Source organism: Myxocyprinus asiaticus, chromosome 17 (assembly GCF_019703515.2).
Source record: "Myxocyprinus asiaticus isolate MX2 ecotype Aquarium Trade chromosome 17, UBuf_Myxa_2, whole genome shotgun sequence".
NCBI lineage: Eukaryota > Metazoa > Chordata > Actinopteri > Cypriniformes > Catostomidae > Myxocyprinus > Myxocyprinus asiaticus.
In genome coordinates this window covers 22,364,016-22,381,613 of record NC_059360.1, presented here as the reverse complement: position 1 = coordinate 22,381,613, position 17,598 = coordinate 22,364,016, and the positions used below count along the sequence as shown (strand labels likewise).

At 37.1% G+C, this 17,598-nt stretch overlaps 2 protein-coding genes across 2 annotated transcripts; one reads left to right on the top strand and one right to left on the bottom strand.

Moving 5' to 3' along the window:
- The first annotated feature begins 2,186 nt into the window (after positions 1–2,186).
- LOC127455612 (cathepsin B-like) lies at positions 2,187–8,211 on the top strand. Its single transcript, XM_051723659.1, has 10 exons — positions 2,187–2,331; positions 3,544–3,667; positions 3,864–3,949; positions 4,138–4,252; positions 6,113–6,228; positions 6,365–6,450; positions 6,563–6,709; positions 6,859–6,975; positions 7,072–7,200; positions 7,300–8,211. The coding sequence occupies exons 2-10, from the start codon at positions 3,545–3,547 to the stop codon at positions 7,371–7,373; spliced, it is 993 nt and encodes a 330-aa protein (XP_051579619.1). The 5' UTR covers positions 2,187–2,331; position 3,544; the 3' UTR covers positions 7,374–8,211.
- A 1,294-nt stretch (positions 8,212–9,505) lies between these two features.
- LOC127455613 (cell growth regulator with EF hand domain protein 1-like) lies at positions 9,506–15,977 on the bottom strand. Its single transcript, XM_051723660.1, has 6 exons — positions 15,817–15,977; positions 15,375–15,486; positions 12,280–12,339; positions 11,756–11,829; positions 11,363–11,487; positions 9,506–11,272 (listed from the first exon to the last, which is right to left on the bottom strand). Exons 1-6 carry the CDS (start codon positions 15,908–15,910, stop codon positions 10,916–10,918), a joined length of 822 nt encoding a protein of 273 aa, XP_051579620.1. The 5' UTR covers positions 15,911–15,977; the 3' UTR covers positions 9,506–10,915.
- Between the last annotated feature and the right edge of the window lie 1,621 nt (positions 15,978–17,598).

Genomic DNA, 17,598 nt, shown 5'->3' with positions numbered 1-17,598 from the left:
AGCTGTCAGTTAGTCCAGATACTCAGGTGACATTTCACCCCACACTTCCTGTAGCACTTGCCATAGATGTGGCTGTCTTGTCGGGAACTTCTCACACACCTTACAGTCTAGCTGATCCCACAAAAGCTCAATGGGGTTAAGATCCATAACACACTTTTCCAATTATCTGTTGTCCAATGTCTGTGTTTCTTTGCCCACTCTAACCTTTTCTTTTTGTTTTTCTGTTTCAAAAGTGGCTTTTTCTTTGCAATTCTTCCCATAAGACCTGCACCCCTGAGTCTTCTCTTTATTGTTGTACATGAAACTGGTGTTGAGCGGGTAGAATTCAATGAAGCTGTCAGCTGAGGACATGTGAGGTGTCTATTTCTCAAACTAGAGACTCTGATGTACTTATCCTCTTGTTTAATTGTACATCTGGCCTTCCACATCTCTTTCTGTCCTTGTTAGAGCCAGTTGTCCTTTGTTTTTGAAGACTGTAGTGTACACCTTTGTATGAAATCTTCCTTCAATCCTCAAAACAATGATTGATTGATGAGTTTCTAGAGAAAGCTGTTTCTTTTTTTTGTTGTTGCCATTTTTGACCTAATATTGACCTCAGTATATGCCAGTCTATTGTATACTGTGGCAACTCAAAAACAAACACAAAGACAATGTTAAGCTTCATTTAACAAACTAAATAGCTTTCAACTGTGTTTGATATAATGGCAAGTGATTTTCTAGTACCAAATTAGCAATTAAGCATGATTACTCAAGGATAAGGTGTTGGAGTGATGGCTGCTGGAAATGGGGCCTGTCTAGATTTGATCAAAAATGACTTTTTTCAAATAGTGATGGTGCTGTTTTTTACATCAGTAATGTCCTGACTATACTTTGTGATCAACTGAATGCCACTTTGGTGAAGTATTAATTTCCTTCCAAAACAGCAAAATCTGTACATTATTCCAAACTTTTGGCCGCCAGTGTATCTATTTATTTCCATATTCCTGTAGTGCTCACTGTTCTTTTTGTATGCAATGTGCAAATAAAAAAATAGTTTTTCTCATGAAATAAACTACTACTTTAACAATGAAAGTAAAAGCATAATTTATCAGAGCAAATCACAACTTCAAAAAACGTATCTGCCATTTCTCTAAAGCGAAAGCATGTGAACATACAGTATGTAATATGTCCAAAATTGTCCAGCTTTGGTTAGATGTAACGGTAACACTATACAATAAGGTTATATTCATTAAAAGTACTTAATGCATTAGGTATCATGAACTAACAATAAACAATATATTTTTACAGCATTTACTAATCTCTGTTAATGTTAGTTTAAGAAACAAAAACTTTAATGTTTTATATGTTGAAATCTCATTAACCAAGATTAATAAATGCTGTAAAGGTACTGATCATTGTTAGTTCATGGTTACTAATGTTGTTAACTAATGTTAACAATTAAAAACTCATTGTAAATTGTTACCGATGTAAGCAAGACATTTCCTGATATTTGAAGATGCGTTTTCATGTTTGCATTAGAGAGCCACTTTGAGGTGACCTGACAGTAAATAATTTAGGTAAAGGGGGCCTGGGTAGCTCAGCAAGTAAAGACACTGACTACCACCCCTGGAGTCACAAGATCGAATCCAGGGCGTGCTGAGTGACTCCAGCTAGGTCTCCTAAGCAACCAAATTGGCCCAGTTGTTAAGGAGGGTATGGGGTAATCTCCTCATGGTCTATAATGTGTGGTTCTCAGTGGTGAGTTGTGCGTGGATGCGCAGAGAATAGCATGAAGTCTCCACACGCGCTAGGTCTCCGTGGTAACGTGCTCAACGAGCCACGTGATAATATGAGCAACTGAGATTGGTCCTCCACCACCCGGATTGAGGCGAGTCACTACACCACCACGAGGATTTAAAGCGCATTGGGAATTGGGCATTCCAAATTGGGGAGAAAAGGGGAGGAAATCAACAACAACAACAAAATAATAACAATAATAATAATAATAATATTTTAGGTAAAAATAATTTCCCTTTTAATAATTCAAATCTATTAAAGCATTTTTGTAGCTGTCATTATTTACTGCATAGACATCATCAGTGATTAATAAAGGAACTTTATTATAACATAACTTTTACATATGAAACTATCCTAAAAGGGTACAGTGATTACTCAAGTGAAGTGATTTGTGATCACGTGAGAGTCATAAGACTTTTCACATGTCACTTATCACGTGATCTATTGTTGCTTTATAAACACCTTTAACGCTCGTCGCGATTCCATTGTTGTTTATTTCCGCCCGGTGAGACAGTTCAGAGAGTACAAGGAACGCTGTCAGCAGACAAAACACAGGTAGGCTGTGTTATATTTGTATATCATCTCGTGATTGCCTTTTGGATATAGGTTATATTGGTAAATTAACCTCTTCAGAAGTTATTTTGAAGACATGTTTTATCACAACGGATGATAGTAGTTTACAGTTTATCTCAAATAGGGCGTTTGCATGTCACCGTAGTTAACAGGAAATAAAGTTCATCTATCGTTAGTATCTGATAAATATCATGCAGTAAATAACTTTGCAAACTTGTATTGACGCTAAATTCATTCACGCAGTCTTGTTTTGATTTTTTGCTATGTAAACAATGCCTGCAGTTAAAAGCGAAAGTGAGAGATATGGAAACCAGAGCTAATCTTGAGCACACGTGTGAACGCTTCACTAGCTTTTGTAGATATTTTGCCTCCGGTTTCCTTACAAATACCCTATTAGGTTTCAAACTTGGGGAGCATCACATAGTAAGCTCCACTGAAACCCTCTAAATATCAACAATGAATCTCTTGTGTGGCTTTGGGATACATCTACTTTCTATAAACGTCTGTAAAGGTGTTGAATGCCTCTTGAATCAGTGTTTTTGACTTTATTAATGCAGTACTTCTTGTTACTTTGAGGTTGTGAGACAGAGCAGGCGGGGCTTGCCTGTAATCAGAAGGTAAATTCCGCTGACTCATGCACACTATCAAAGAAGAACATGATAGGTGATGTCAATAGTGAGACCTCCTTTAAAGGAAGCATAAACAACATCCACAATAGTACATGGATTTTGACTTTTAAATGAAGTGGTCAACTGACAAGAGGCCTTTTTATAGAGTATCCTGCCTGAAACAGGAAATGATCATCCAGAGTACTTTGTCTTTATGTTGCCTTATGGTTGTGTAACCATTGAGGTGTGGTGCATGTTGTTAAATGTCTAGAGCTCTCACTTCTGCCTGATCGCAGCCTAAAGAGTACACTACTGTTGGCAGTCAGTGGTCTGTTTCACCTCAAGGATGTAAAGTGTCCTTGGAGTGGCGTAGCGCTTCATGCATGCTTGTGTTGGTATTTGAGACCTCCGTTTAGTGTTTACAGTATGTATTTCTCTGAAAAAACAGGCTAAGATGCCCTGCAAATATTTCTGAAACATAAGTATTGGAAGAGTGCTTTGTATTTCTGGATTTGCTTGTGAACACCTTTCAGTTAAGTTGCCTGAAGTGGAAATTGTAATTAATACATTTTTTATTTTCTTCCAGAATGTGGCGACTAGCCTTCCTGTGCGTGATCTCCGCCCTCTCGGTCAGCTGGGCTCGACCGCGGCTCGCTCCTCTCTCACATGAGATGGTCAATTTCATCAATAAAGCAAACACTACTTGGATGGTAATCCATATACAACCTTGTGCTGTTATATTCATCGATTATCTAAAGTGTGCTCCAGTAGGGATGACGATGTCATTTTAAATCAAGATTGGGTCAGAACTGTTTGTCTATGGTAATTTCATCACCTTGTGTACTACTGTGGAATATTAAACACGCCAATTTGATGTGAATATCTGGCTTTTTTTCTCTCCTGAAGGCTGGACACAACTTTCCTAATGTTGACTACAGCTATGTAAAGAGGCTCTGTGGGACTTTTCTGAAAGGACCCAAACTCCCTGTCATGTGAGTGCAACTCTTGTGTATGGTGAAGGGGTGAGACTCATAGAGGAAGTACAATTAGCTAATTTTGCAGTCTTTGTCTGCATATGACATTACCTTCTCACATGATTCTGTTCTTTTGACTTCATTAGTGAATTTACAGCTTTCACTTCTGCCTTCTTGATCTTCTGTAACGCTCTTATTTTCAACAGGGTGCAGTATGCTGATGACCTCAAGCTCCCTACTAACTTTGATGCTAGAGAACAGTGGCCCAACTGCCCCACTACTAAAGAGATCAGAGACCAGGGTTCTTGTGGTTCATGCTGGGTGAGGACTTCTCTTTCCGTTGGACACAGTGTGACAATAAAAGGAGGATGACAACATTTTTATTTATTTTTTTAAATGGCCGATATCCAGAGAGCAGGGTGGCTGAATTATCACAATTTAAAATAGGAAATGACATGCGCATAAATTGGCTAAAAATGAATGCACTTTATCGTATTTACTCAAACTTTCACAAAACTTTAACTTTGTAAAAATAAGTCTTTTAAAATTGGATTTTGTGATTTAGGTGGTAGATAGAGGGAGAAACTGCTGTTTAGTCTTCCTATTTTAGTGATTTGTTTGCAGATAAAGAAATTGTAAAACATTAGGAAAAAGGAAACAACCGTGCACACTGTTGTCCAGAAACAGCGTACTGTATGCGTGCATAAGCAATTGCATTTTCTCACAAAAAAAGTCAAACTAATTGTATATAGTGCCCAGTGTATATAACGTTAACTTATAGCGCATGTGATGCGCTTTTACTTTTATAATTGCTCTCGTGCACATTTACAGGCGACATGATAGAAGGGTACCACTTTATGAGGTGTCTTTAACTACTATTTACTAACATTTAAAATGCATAGAATACAATTTTTTTTATTGTGTAACTATGTTTTTGTGAGAATTTTGCTAAACAAATTCACATTTGCTGCTACTGAGGTTAAAGTACAGGTTAGGGTTTAGGGTAAGGGTTAGGTTTAAGGTTAGGGTAAGGTTAACATTGTAACTACAGATGTAATTTGCTGGGTTTGCATCCAAAATGTTTCACATTTAAGCGCATATCTAAAAATTTGACTTAAAAATTGTTACACGCTTCCATCCAGTACATAATGCATATTATCATTAGGGAGCTGCCTCGTCATGATGGAGCAGCTGAATAACCTCTCCCTACTTTGGGGACAGTTTTATTTGCAAGATTGGCGCAAGTATCATTTTATTAAACATTATAAAAACTCTACAAAATCCACCTAGCGCATTAAGCGAATTTAGAAAATTTATTTGCATACCATTAAGGATTTCTTATGCGTAATTTCAAAATGCATATAAAAATAGTTGGATGGAAACCCACTTACTAAAGAGAGAGTTCACCCAAAAATGAGAATTTTTTTTGCCATCCCAGATGTGCATGACTTTCTTCTGATGAACACAAAGATTTTTAGAAGAATATTTCAGCTCTGTAGGTCCTTACAATGCAAGTGAATGGAGGCCAGAACTTTAAAGGTAAAAAAATAAATAACAAATCACAAAGGCAGCATAAAAGGAATCCATACGACTCCAATGGTTAAATCTATATCTTCAGAACTTGGAATTTTTTTTTTATCAGAAGTGCAAGTAAAGAATCTCTTATAGAATTGATTTACTGTCCTGGATTGAATAGTCTTTTTTTTTTTTTTTTTTTTTTTTTTAACGTATTGTTTTTGCAAGGTGTGTTGTATTTATGAATTGTTTGACATCTGCATTTGCCATGAAATAGCCATTGTAGCTGAAGTGGCAATAAACACCAAACAAACAACATGAGCTCATACATGTCTTTTGCGGGACCATTTAAATGAGACCGTGATGCAAACAGGTCTATTATTGTGGTAACATGATGGCACAAGAAAACTGACTGTGACTGGTCATTTACGTGTCTCAGATGGCTCCTTCATGTGTAAGCAGGCGATTCTCGGCACAATCGCAGCTTGAGAAACTTATCGCCCAAACGGGAAAATTTATCGTCGGCAGAATTTCAATCTGCCGATATTTGGAATTTTTATTGGCCTCTGCAATATATTGGTCGACCACTAATCATAAATGCAATGATGTATGCGTTAGTTTCATGTCTTTACTGCTGTTTGAGCAGATCTTGTGTTGTGTTTGCAGGCTTTTGGTGCTGCTGAAGCAATCTCGGACCGGGTGTGTATCCATAGCAATGCCAAAGTGAGTGTTGAGATCTCCTCTCAAGACCTGCTTACCTGCTGTGACAGCTGTGGCGATGGGTAAGACTGCAGAGTGGGCTTGGGCACTGCTAGCAAGGTCTTAAAGGGATTTCTGATATTGGAATGCATTTTAATGCCGTTTTAGTAATGTATGGTGGCTCACGAAGTCTCATATTTTGTGGTTTTTAACTTTAAGATGTAATGGTGGCTACCCATCTGCTGCCTGGGACTTCTGGAGCACAGAAGGCTTGGTGACTGGTGGACTCTACAACTCTCACATTGGTTGGTGTTTGTCCTGCTGTTCAGCATGTTTAGGCTGAATGCTTAACTGTACATTTGTTTAACTTTTTTTATTTTTATTTATTTATTTTTATTTATTTTTTTTATATATAAGGCTGTCGCCCATACACTATTGAGCCCTGTGAGCATCATGTGAATGGCAGTCGCCCGCCCTGCACCGGAGAGGGTGGAGACACACCCAAATGTGAGATGTCATGTGAACCTGGCTACAGCCCCCCTTACAAGCAGGACAAGCACTTTGGTAGGAACACCTTGGGCAAACCAGATTTAGCCATCCACCCCCCCCCACCTGTTGCTTTTAGTTTGTCATCTCGCTTGTATGTAGCAGTTTAGATGCTTTCAATATTGAATGCTGCTGATCTGTTTATGCTTTGCTGTTTGTCATTGCAGGAAAGACTTCCTACAGTGTCCCATCTAACCAGGAGGCGATTATGAAGGAGCTGTACAAGAATGGCCCAGTAGAGGGAGCTTTCATTGTTTATGAGGACTTCTTACTGTACAAGTCTGGTTGGTGTTTATATATTATCTGAGTATTTGGCTAAAGTAACATGAATAGGTTGATTTATTTAGTGGTTCTCTCCTAAATCTTGTCATCTGTTGTAGGTGTATATCAGCATGTGAGTGGATCTGAAGTAGGTGGCCATGCTATTAAAATCCTGGGTTGGGGAGAGGAGAATGGCACCCCCTACTGGCTAGCTGCTAATTCCTGGAATACTGACTGGGGTGAAAATGGTGAGGACTTTCTTTTCTTCATTGCCTTTGTAGCAACACAGGTTTTGTCTCAGAATAATCTGCATGAAGGGTTCATATGTTGTGTTCTTGTTGCTTTAGGTTTTTTCAAGATTCTCCGAGGTGAGGACCACTGTGGCATTGAATCTCAGATTGTGGCTGGAATACCCATGTAATTTCTTCACAAATTGGGGAGAAGAGACATGGAGAAATGAGCGCCCTCTTCAAAGTGAATACATAGGATGTTTAAGAGGACTGCCATCCTATGGCCATGATACATTGACGAAGTATTGTTAATTCACTGACCGCTGGGTTTGATAAGAAATGAACTTTTAAGATGATCATACTGAAAATAATACATTTTTAGAAGTTTTTGAATTTGAGAGACTTCATGCACAACTACTGAATCTGTCACTGTAGTGCAAGTCTTAAGTCTAGTTTTAGACTACAGTCAAATCATTTTAGCATAACTTGATGCTCTCTTTAAGACACTATCCAGTACTTTTTTAAAGATTTGTTCAATGGTTTTTTAAATGATTTTGTATTTGAGTTTTAATGCCTTTTTGTCTCAAATGTAATAAGTAAAAATGTATACAAGATCCTAAAACAGTTGTCTGGATTTTCTCTCTTGCATTTAAGAGGGAGACATTTCAAAGTCTTAATTTTGGATCTGTGCAAAACTAAAAATCTGCCATTTATGTATAACCTTTTATTGAAAGGAAACCCCAAAGTCTGCCATCTAGATTTTATTTACTTGGAGTAGAAACTGAGTTCTGCAAATCTCTACGCTTTCATTGATTCAAATTGTTTATACCACAGGTCTGTTGAATGCTTTATTCGGACTGGTTTATGGACGTTCTAAGGTGTGCAATAATTTTTCTTCAAGTAAACGTACAGCTATGAACTAGTTCCAGGTCTTGACTGCATAACATTTCCATATCACTTTGCCAGATTATTTCAGTTATTTCAAAGAGCCCTACAGGCTACCACAACAAAATAAACAATTAAAACAAAGACATTGTCATTCTTATCTGATGTACTTAACCAAGTCTATACCCTAATTTATTTCAGTTAGATTGAAAAGCGTCCATGGGCTCTCTCTCTCTCTCTCATCTCAAACCCCCCCCCCCCATCCGAGCTAGATACACTTGATCAATACAAGAGTTTCTATATTATCTGGAATATCTGGGAAACACTCTCACTCCCCCATCCCCCTCTCACACACACACACTCCCACCCATGTGGACACATACATTTTACGCATTACGTGCACTGCTTTTGAGAAGTGCTTAAACTTACATCTTGGCGATTTTTAAGCGATATTACTTCTGACGAGAGCTGCAGCAAAGAAAGGTAATCCCAGAGGCGATCTCAGTTTCTCTCTTTTGATCATTAAAACATACACATGCATAAATGCACTAACTTCTCATTCCAGTAAGTGCTCCAGTAAAGCAGCTCATGCCTTGTTATCCTCTGTTGCTAGTTCTAAAGTGACGTTTTTGAACTAGCAACGAAGGCTCGGACTGTATCAGAGCAAGATGCTGAATCCATCGTGGAAGAAAGTAATTCCACTCACAAGAGCGCTTTAGAGACGAAAGCCAGAAATGAGATAAAACCATGAACGATGCCTTAAGGTGTGGTAATCGTGGAATAATTGACTCCGGCCCATTGATTTGTTGAAAAATAATGCACACCCGAGGTGTAAAGTTCACTCCACTGTGGGTCGTGACCGCATTACCACCTTGGATGTGCATTATTTTTCAATAATTCAACGGTCCGTTGTCAATTATTCCTTAAGAATATGCAATTATCCCCACCCGGACAACTGTAGAGCAGGGCCTGAAATTAATGTGGGCTTGGGGCAAAAATGTCACAAAAAGTGACCCATGCTCCTGAAATTCTAAATGCAGGGGCAAAAAAATGCATATCTTATTCAAACTGTTATACATTATCACAATCATATTCAATTAAATTGTTATTATAGTTACTAAGTTCAATTATTTTACATAAAAAGTATGTTTTTTTTTTAAGCCCTCATAAATTAGATCCAAGGGGCAAATGTTACCCCATAATAAGTCATTTATGACCATAGAGCAAATTTCCAGTATTTAGACTAGAAATTGTAGAGCGATTAGAGATTAAAAAAAGAATAATTTATTCACACTGTAAGCTGCATATGAGGGCGTCGCATTTGTCTTTACAAAAACCTTAAAATCTTTTATAAGTTTTCCTTTTCTCCTGGATATAATATGCACATAAAAAGCAACCCTTTGGCCAAAGTGAAAATAATGAGATTTAATAGGTCGAAAGAAATGGAACCAAAATTTGTGCCTGAAAATGAGTGGTCTTAAAGGGATATTTTACCCCAAAATTTAAATTCTCATAATTTACTCACCCTCATATCATCCCAGATGTGTATGACTTTCTTTCTTCTGCAGAACACAAACGAAGATTTTTGGAAGAATATTTCAGCTCTGTAGGTCCATACAATGCAAGTGAATGGTGACCAAAATTTTGAAGCTCCAAAAGCACATAAATGTTGGATAAAAGTAATCCATACGACTCCAGTGGGTAAATCCATATCTTCGGAAGTGATACGGTGTGGGTAAAAAATAGATCAATACTCAGGTCCTTTTATACTATAAATCTCACTTTCACATTCTTCTTCTTTTGTTTTTGGTGATTCTCCTTCTTCATGCATATCGCCACCTACTGGGCAGGGAGGATAATTTATAGTAAAAAAGGACATAAATATTGATCTGTTTCTCACCCACACTTATCATATCGCTTCTGAATATATGTATTTAACCACTGGAGTCATACGGATTACTTTTATGCTGTCTTTGTGCTTTTTGGAGCTTCAAAATTGTAATACCCATTCACTTGCATTGTGAGGACCTAAAAATCTTTGTTTGTATTCAGCAGAAGAAATCTGGGATGGCATGAGGGTGAGTAAATAATTAGCAAATTTTCATTTTTGGGCGAACTATCCCTTTAAGCCTTTTGGTGTTGCACTGAAAGTAGAATACAGATCTTTGCTTATTCTTACTTGCTGTACATTTTGCACCAAAGTTAAAACTTTGTTAAACTATGTTAAAAATGCATCCTGAGCCATCCAAATTCTGAGTTGCACACAAGTCAGAAAAAAGTACTTTGTAACAGCATCTTAAAATATACACTCCACCACTAATTTGGCTGTTTATTTCCAAGGCATTTTAACTCAAGAAAACATTTGAGCATAGAAAAATTTTTGAATTAAAGTCTCCAAGCTTTTAGTAAAATCCAAGCTTTTATGGGTTTGCATAGTTTGAATAACACGTTACTAATTCAGATGAATATGTGATGAATACATTCTAGCGGAACCTTTTTTTTTTTTAGAATCTATGATAATTAAAAGCAAAGTATATTAGAGTTGTCTTCAGTTTGGTGGACTCACAAGAACTATATCATTAACACATGCTTTTGGACTTAAAATCTTTAGTACCTAGAAATAAATTATGCTTCAGTCAAACAATATATGCAGCATGTGAAACTAAACAGGAGACTTGACAAGCGTTGTGGTTTTCAAAGTATGGCTGATTTGTCTCTAATGTTGCACTTCATGCTTAATTTGGCATTACATCTCTAGGTCACTTTAATGGACTGGCATGGTCTCCTATTCCTGCTGACCATATTGCAGCTCCTGATCTTCTGGGGGCTGTAGTCTGCCCAGCTGCTCTTAATCTGATTCTGGTATCTGGTTCTGATCTGATGGTTCCTCAGCCTGTTTATGTTCTTCTTGAGCTGGATCTTCTGTCTCATTATGTTCTTCAGCAGGTAATAGCTGTTCCTGTTTCTGTTCAGGTTCCTGATTGTCTTGGACCGCTGCCTCTTGCTGGTGAGTATCAGCATCACCATCCTCTGTTTGCTCCTGTTTTAAGGTGTCCTCCACTGGCTCAGCTGGAGCATCAGGGAGCACAATGTTGTTTTCTTGCTGATGGTCCTGCATGGACGATGATAACAGCTCTGAGGGAGCCAGTAATCCATCCTGGTTTAGATCCTGAGTTTGTAACAGGTAATCCACCAAAGACACTACCTACAATGTAGAACAGCTCGAGTCATAACGGAATTTAAAAGCTCTTTCTTGTGACCAATTGTACAGTACCGATATCAAACAGAAACTCACAGAATCTGTCGACTTTGGCATCATTGCATGATGAGACAGGAAATCTGTCAGAAGCTGCATCAATTCAAGGCCATCCATCTGCCCACTTCTATCATAGTCATACAAGGAGAAGAGGAAGAACATCTCTGACAAGAAGAAAACAAATCAAAAGATGATTTGCATGATTTTATTTTACATAATTTGCACACCACACAGCTGAGATTAGGCAATAAGGACTGGTCTTACATTTGTAACTACTGTGTGTAAATAGATTAGTGCTGTGCATGTACTGAAATTGTGTTTTATACAAGTGCACAAAATGGAAAAGAAGCAATCAGGAGTAGTATAACTCAAATACTGTGTAATGGACATAAAAAACAGTTGATAGATTGTCAAAAATGAACTATTATTAACCTTGCTCCCTTGTGTTAAGCTCCGGACTGGCCTGTCCCTCCTTCAGGTTGCTCTTGATGTAGCTTTGCAAGAGCCTGTCATCCAAAATCAAAGATCAAACACTTCTGTTCAGTCTTTTATGACTACAGTATTTATTAAAATACAGAGCAGGGATTCAAGGTTCTAAATGAATCAGTTCTGGTGTTAAAACATTTTAAATTAGAAAAAAAAAAAAAAAAAAAAACACACCTGAAACAATTGCATAACATTTTTCATCTATTATCTATGTTAAACCATTTTCAGTACTTTAGCACATAAAGCAACAAGCAATAAGATAACACAAACGCATATCCTGTCACCTTTTTTAAGGTATTACTTGTTAGACCAGCTAGAATGTAATTGTGACAGCGGGAGCATTCTCAGAGTTATCTCTGACATGTCAAAGGACTTTGAACCCTGAGGCAACTATGTGGTCAGGTGCACTGTTGCACCTTAAGACTGGGGAAGTGCTCTTTAGTTTTAGTCAAAACAAGTGAAGAGATAACCTGTGGTTGTTTTCGCTGGACCCAAAAGGATTGGCAAAGTCTGATGGAAGAACGCCATCACTAGAAAAAAACAACAAAGAAAACATCACAAAAAATGGACAAATTTACTTCTCACATTTAGAAAAAATATATATGTTTGCACAATTTTTGTTTTATTTTCAGAGGACTATATATCCTATTCACAATCTGCATCCACTCTGGTAATAAATCTAATTTACATTCATCCAATTATGTAAAGCAGTGCAGCTTGGAATGCGGTTAAACAAGACACTCCTTGAGTAAAGCTGTATGTCCATATTATCAGCTGTAAGCTCTATACTAAATTGTATCTAATTCAGAGGCTAAATGATGCATGTGATTATCCATATCCTGCTACTAAATCTTACTCTACTCCGTAAAGTAGTGCATATTATAGCATACAATATAGTATTGCATCAATATTAGAATCAAGGCTGTTGACAAATTGTAACAACTGGAAACATTGTCCCAGGCCCTGTGATGACGGGTTCCCACTAAGGTCCCATATGGTATAACCTACTTATTGGGCCTGGAAGAGAGGGGCCTCACCTTTAAAAATTTTGTCTAAATTATAGTATAGCACAGTATAGTATATAATGTTATACTATAGAAGTATTAACAGTTTAGAACAGTACAGTATAGGATAGTTTCGAACAGTATATAACAGTATAGTACAGTTTAGTATAGCATAGAAAAGAATATTATATAACAGTACAGTACAGTTTAGTATAGAATAGAATTGTATAAATCTGTTTAGAACAGTACAGTATAGTACTGTATAGTATTGTATAGTATAGTTTAGAACAGTATAGGACAATACTGTACAGTTAAGTGTAGTATAGAATAGAATAGTATAAAACATTTTACAACAGTGAAGCACAGTATTGTGTAGTATTGAACAGTATAGTATAGTATAGTATAGTATAAAACAGTTTAGAACAGTAAAATACAGTATACAGTAGTATAGTATAAAATACACTGCCTGGCCAAAAAAAAAAGTCACTGTTTGGATTTAAATAAGCAGATAAATAAGAGCCTATGATTGGATCATTATTGCAGTGATTAACATGTTTCAGCTGGCAACAATTCTTTTAACCCAATCCGATGCAGTGTGTAGCTTCTCATTTCTTAAACAATCCCATGGTCGTGGAAAAGATGTTACTGTGTTTCAGAAGGGGCAAATTACTGGCCTGCATCAAGCAAAGAAAACAACTAAGGAGATTGCTGAAATCAATGGAATTGGGCTAAGAACTGTCCAACATATTATTAAAACCTGAAAGGATAGTGGTGAACTGTCAGCTTCGCAAAAGAAATGTGGTTGGAAAAAATCTCGAATGATCGTGATTGGAGATCACTAAAACGCTTGAAGTCACATCATAAAAAAAATCGACAGTAGAACTCACAGCTATGTTTAATAGTGAAAGTAAAACATTTCCACATGCACAATGCGACGAGAACTTACAGAATTGGGACTAAACAGCTGTGTGGCCATAAGAAAGCCACTTGTTAGTGAGGCTAATCGGAAAAACGACCTCAACTGGTCAGATCTAGGCTCAGCAATGTTATGCGGCAATAAAATGTCAGCTGACTACCTGAATGTACTGAATGACCAGGTTATCCCACCAATGGATTTTTTCTTCCCTGACAGCACAGGTGTATTCCAGGATGACAATGCCAAGATTCATCGGGCTCAAACTGTGAAAGTGTGGTTCATGGAGCATGAGGAATCATTTTCACACATGAATTGGCCACCACAGAGTCCTGACCTTAACCCCATTGAAAGACTTTGGGTTGTGCTGGAGAAGACTTTACAGAGTGGTTCAACTCTCCCGTCATCAATACAAGATCTCGGCCAAAAATGAATGCAACTCTGGACGGAAATAAATGTTGTGACATTGCATAAGGTTGTCGAAACAATGCCAAGATGAATGCCTGCCATAATCAAAGCTAAAATATTAGAGTATGCAACTTTTTTTTGGCCAGGAAGTGTAGAATAATATAAAACAGTTTAGAACAGTACAGTACAGTATAACATATACAGTAATAGTTTAGAACAGTACAGTACAGTATAATATATACAGTAATAGTTTAGAACAGTACAGTACAGTTTAGTGTAGTATAAAATAAAATAGTATAGAACAGTACAGTAAAATTTTGTATAGTTTACAACAGAGTAGTACAAATCAGTTTAGAACAGTACAGTTCTGTATAGTATTGTATAGTATAGTATAGTATAGAATCATTTAGAACAGCATAGAACAGTACAGTACAGTTAATTATAGTATAGAACAGAATAGTATAAAACAGTTCAGAAAAGTAAAGAACAGTATAGTGTAGTATGGAATAGTATAGTATAGAAAAGTATAAAACCATTTAGAACAGTAAAGTACAGTAGAGTATAGAATATTTTAGAACTGTATAGTACAGTTACAGGACCGTTTAGTATAGTATAGAATAATAGAAAAGTATAATAGAAAAGTTTACAACAGTAAAGTACAGTATAGTATAAAATAGAATAGTATAAAACAGTTTAGAACAGTGAATAGTTTAGAACAGTACAGTTTAAACAGTATAGTATAGAATAGTTTAGAACAGTTAAGAACAGTAAAGTACAGTATAGTATAGCACTGTGTAGTATAGTGTAGTATAATATAGCACTGTTTAGTATAGTATAGTATAGCATAGCACTGTGTATTATAGTATAATATAGCACTGTGTAGTATAGTATAGTATAGCACTGTGTAGTATAGTATAGTACAGTATAGTACTGTGTAGTATAGTATAGTACTGTATAGTATAGCATAGCACTGTGTAGTATAGCATAGCACTGTGTAGTATAGCATATCATAGCACTGTGTAGTATAGTGTAGTATAGTATAGCACTGGGTAGTATAGTATAGCATAGCACTGTGTCATATAGTATAGCACTGTGTAGTATAGTATAGCACTGTGTAGTATTTTATAGTATAGTATAGCATTGTGTCGTATAGTATAGTACTGTGTAGTATAGTATAGCACTGTGTAGTATAGTGAAGTGTAGTGAAGTGAAGTGAAGTATAGTTTAAAATGCAGCCTACCTGGAGGTTTTCTGTACTTGTGGAGCACACACACCCAGTGACGGGAGGATGAGCAAGAACACAAGTCTTGCTATGATCATATTAACTGCTCCTTTGGATATCTTTGGCACACCTGTCACGATAATAAGTCCAGACGGTCAAGCAACTCGAAGTTTTAAAGCAGGCATAAAATTGCTTTCTCAATTTGTTATGTGGAATCACTCAAATAATGATAAAGCAACTAAATGTAGTTTTTGGATAAAATAACAAATGTTTGTCTTCGGACAAATGGAGTATGACAACTGACCAACATCCTACACTGCGACAATGAAGCATGTGTTCTCTTGAACTGTTGTACAAAAGAAAGCTATCTTTACTCTAATTTTCCATGTAATGAAGTGTTAAACTCGAACACGATCATTCTGAAAACGGGATGATAGCTGAAGGTGAAATGCGGTTATACCTCGTTCTGCAGCAGTAAGCGGTAGCGCCATGCAGCGGTGTTCAGCGAGACCCACCCCGGCAGATGAATGCGGCATAACACCGTGTGTTTTCATCAGTGACCGGGCACACGTGAATTCCGTGGACGTGTCGTGCCCGAATAAAATCGTAAAATCAGCTCCTCCTAGAACAGCTATCATCATCGCCACGTAGATGGCGCTGACACTGCATTTGCAATATGAAATTCCTTCACGTGATCGCCTTTTACATTATCTTATCTGTTACAGAATGTTTGCAAATCACCTCCGCAAGTAAAGGGGATTTCTTATCGTAGGTTTTTGAGAACAAGTGAACCAATAACCACACAGTAGCAAAAACTGGTAATTTTCCATAACGTTTAGAAGAAAGCGTGTGGGCTAATGCACAAATGATTAATACAATCCTAATGAAGAGATACCAATTTCGGCTTTATTTTATTCAAGGCTTATTATCATAGTCAGAATCCACTAACACATTTCCAGCCAGAAGAGTGCAGACATACAAGGCATCCATACTCTATGTTGTCCATATTTTGCAAAGTTTGGCCACGAGGTGGCATACATCTATATGTTGTATCAGCCACAATGAGACTCCCTTACCAATGTATAATAATAACAATAACAACAACAATAAAAACAACAACAACAATAATACATATTAATTTAACATTTTGCCATTTGAAAATTGGTCTCATCATAGTCATCATAGGTTTACTGTAAATGAGCCCTATGCTTTACACAGTTTTGCCACAAGGTGGCATTGTGCAATGAAGATGTGCAGCCATAATGCATGCCAGGTAGGCCAACAGTACTTCCATCAAATAGAACAATTGTTTTTGTGTGACCCAAATACTTCAGTTTTATTTAGTTTATCTCTTAGTGTATAAAACAATCAGTATACATATGCATTTACCACTAAATAAGATATGAATGGGTGTATTGCAGAGCACAGTCATTCAAGCGCTGCACATGCAACTTCATAAAGACCTTCATCTCTGGCAAATGACTGGATTCATTTGCTCGTTTTGTTTTAATTGATTGTAGGTAAATATCCACTTCATCAGTGCTCTTTTTGCTCTCTGTGTTCTACAGTATCCTGTTTTACTGAGTGAGAAACCAATTCAAACTATTGTTCAGTGCGAGTGAGCTGTCAAAATGATTCAGAATGAATCGCGTTTGTATGAGTTTAAGGTAATGACAGGTCTTTCTAATATTCCTGAAAGCTTTTGGAGATCTGTTGAAGGAAGATATGGTTTTTCAAATCCTTGAAAGTTCTGTGGACACCCCCTTTTTTTATTTGATTGGCTTTGTTCACAGCAAGGCAGAGACTGTGTTCAAAATTTGGAATCCATGCATACTCTTCCTTCCTGAAAGGCTTTCTTGTTATTTGTGGCGTTATCTGTTGTGATGTCTGCCATTCTTGAAATGTTTAACCTCCATTCTTCTCCAACTTTATCTTCAAAGGCCTTCTTCAAACTCTCAGCTGTGTGATCTCTGTTGACACCACTATAGCCAAGGCACAAGAATTGTGTACGGCTGATTTACTGACTTGAAAGTGTCTGCAGCTATACTTGTCCACAGATCAGGTGTGCAGCTGTAAATTGGCTTCTCTCTGAGATGCTGGATTATGGGGTCTCAGTTTTATAATATATTTAAGGAAGCTGCTACTTGGTGTTGAAATGTTAAAGAAAATTTCCATAAATCCAACAACTGATGCATGAAATTGAAGTTTAGATTAAAGTTCTGTCATTATTTACTTACCGTTA

Excerpts from the sequence above, each read along its gene's own strand:
- LOC127455612 (XM_051723659.1), top strand. The coding sequence starts at position 3,545 with ATGTGGCGACTAGCCTTCCTGTGCGTGATCTCCGCCCTCTCGGTCAGC. Across the intron at positions 4,253-6,112 it reads GTTCTTGTGGTTCATGCTGG|GCTTTTGGTGCTGCTGAAGC; the intron begins GTGAGGACTTCT and ends TTGTGTTTGCAG. Across the intron at positions 6,710-6,858 it reads CAAGCAGGACAAGCACTTTG|GAAAGACTTCCTACAGTGTC; the intron begins GTAGGAACACCT and ends TTGTCATTGCAG.
- LOC127455613 (XM_051723660.1), bottom strand. The coding sequence starts at position 15,910 with ATGAAAACACACGGTGTTATGCCGCATTCATCTGCCGGGGTGGGTCTC. Across the intron at positions 12,340-15,374 it reads CAAGTACAGAAAACCTCCAG|TGATGGCGTTCTTCCATCAG; the intron begins GTAGGCTGCATT and ends GTTTTTTTCTAG. Across the intron at positions 11,830-12,279 it reads TCCAGCGAAAACAACCACAG|GCTCTTGCAAAGCTACATCA; the intron begins GTTATCTCTTCA and ends TTTGGATGACAG.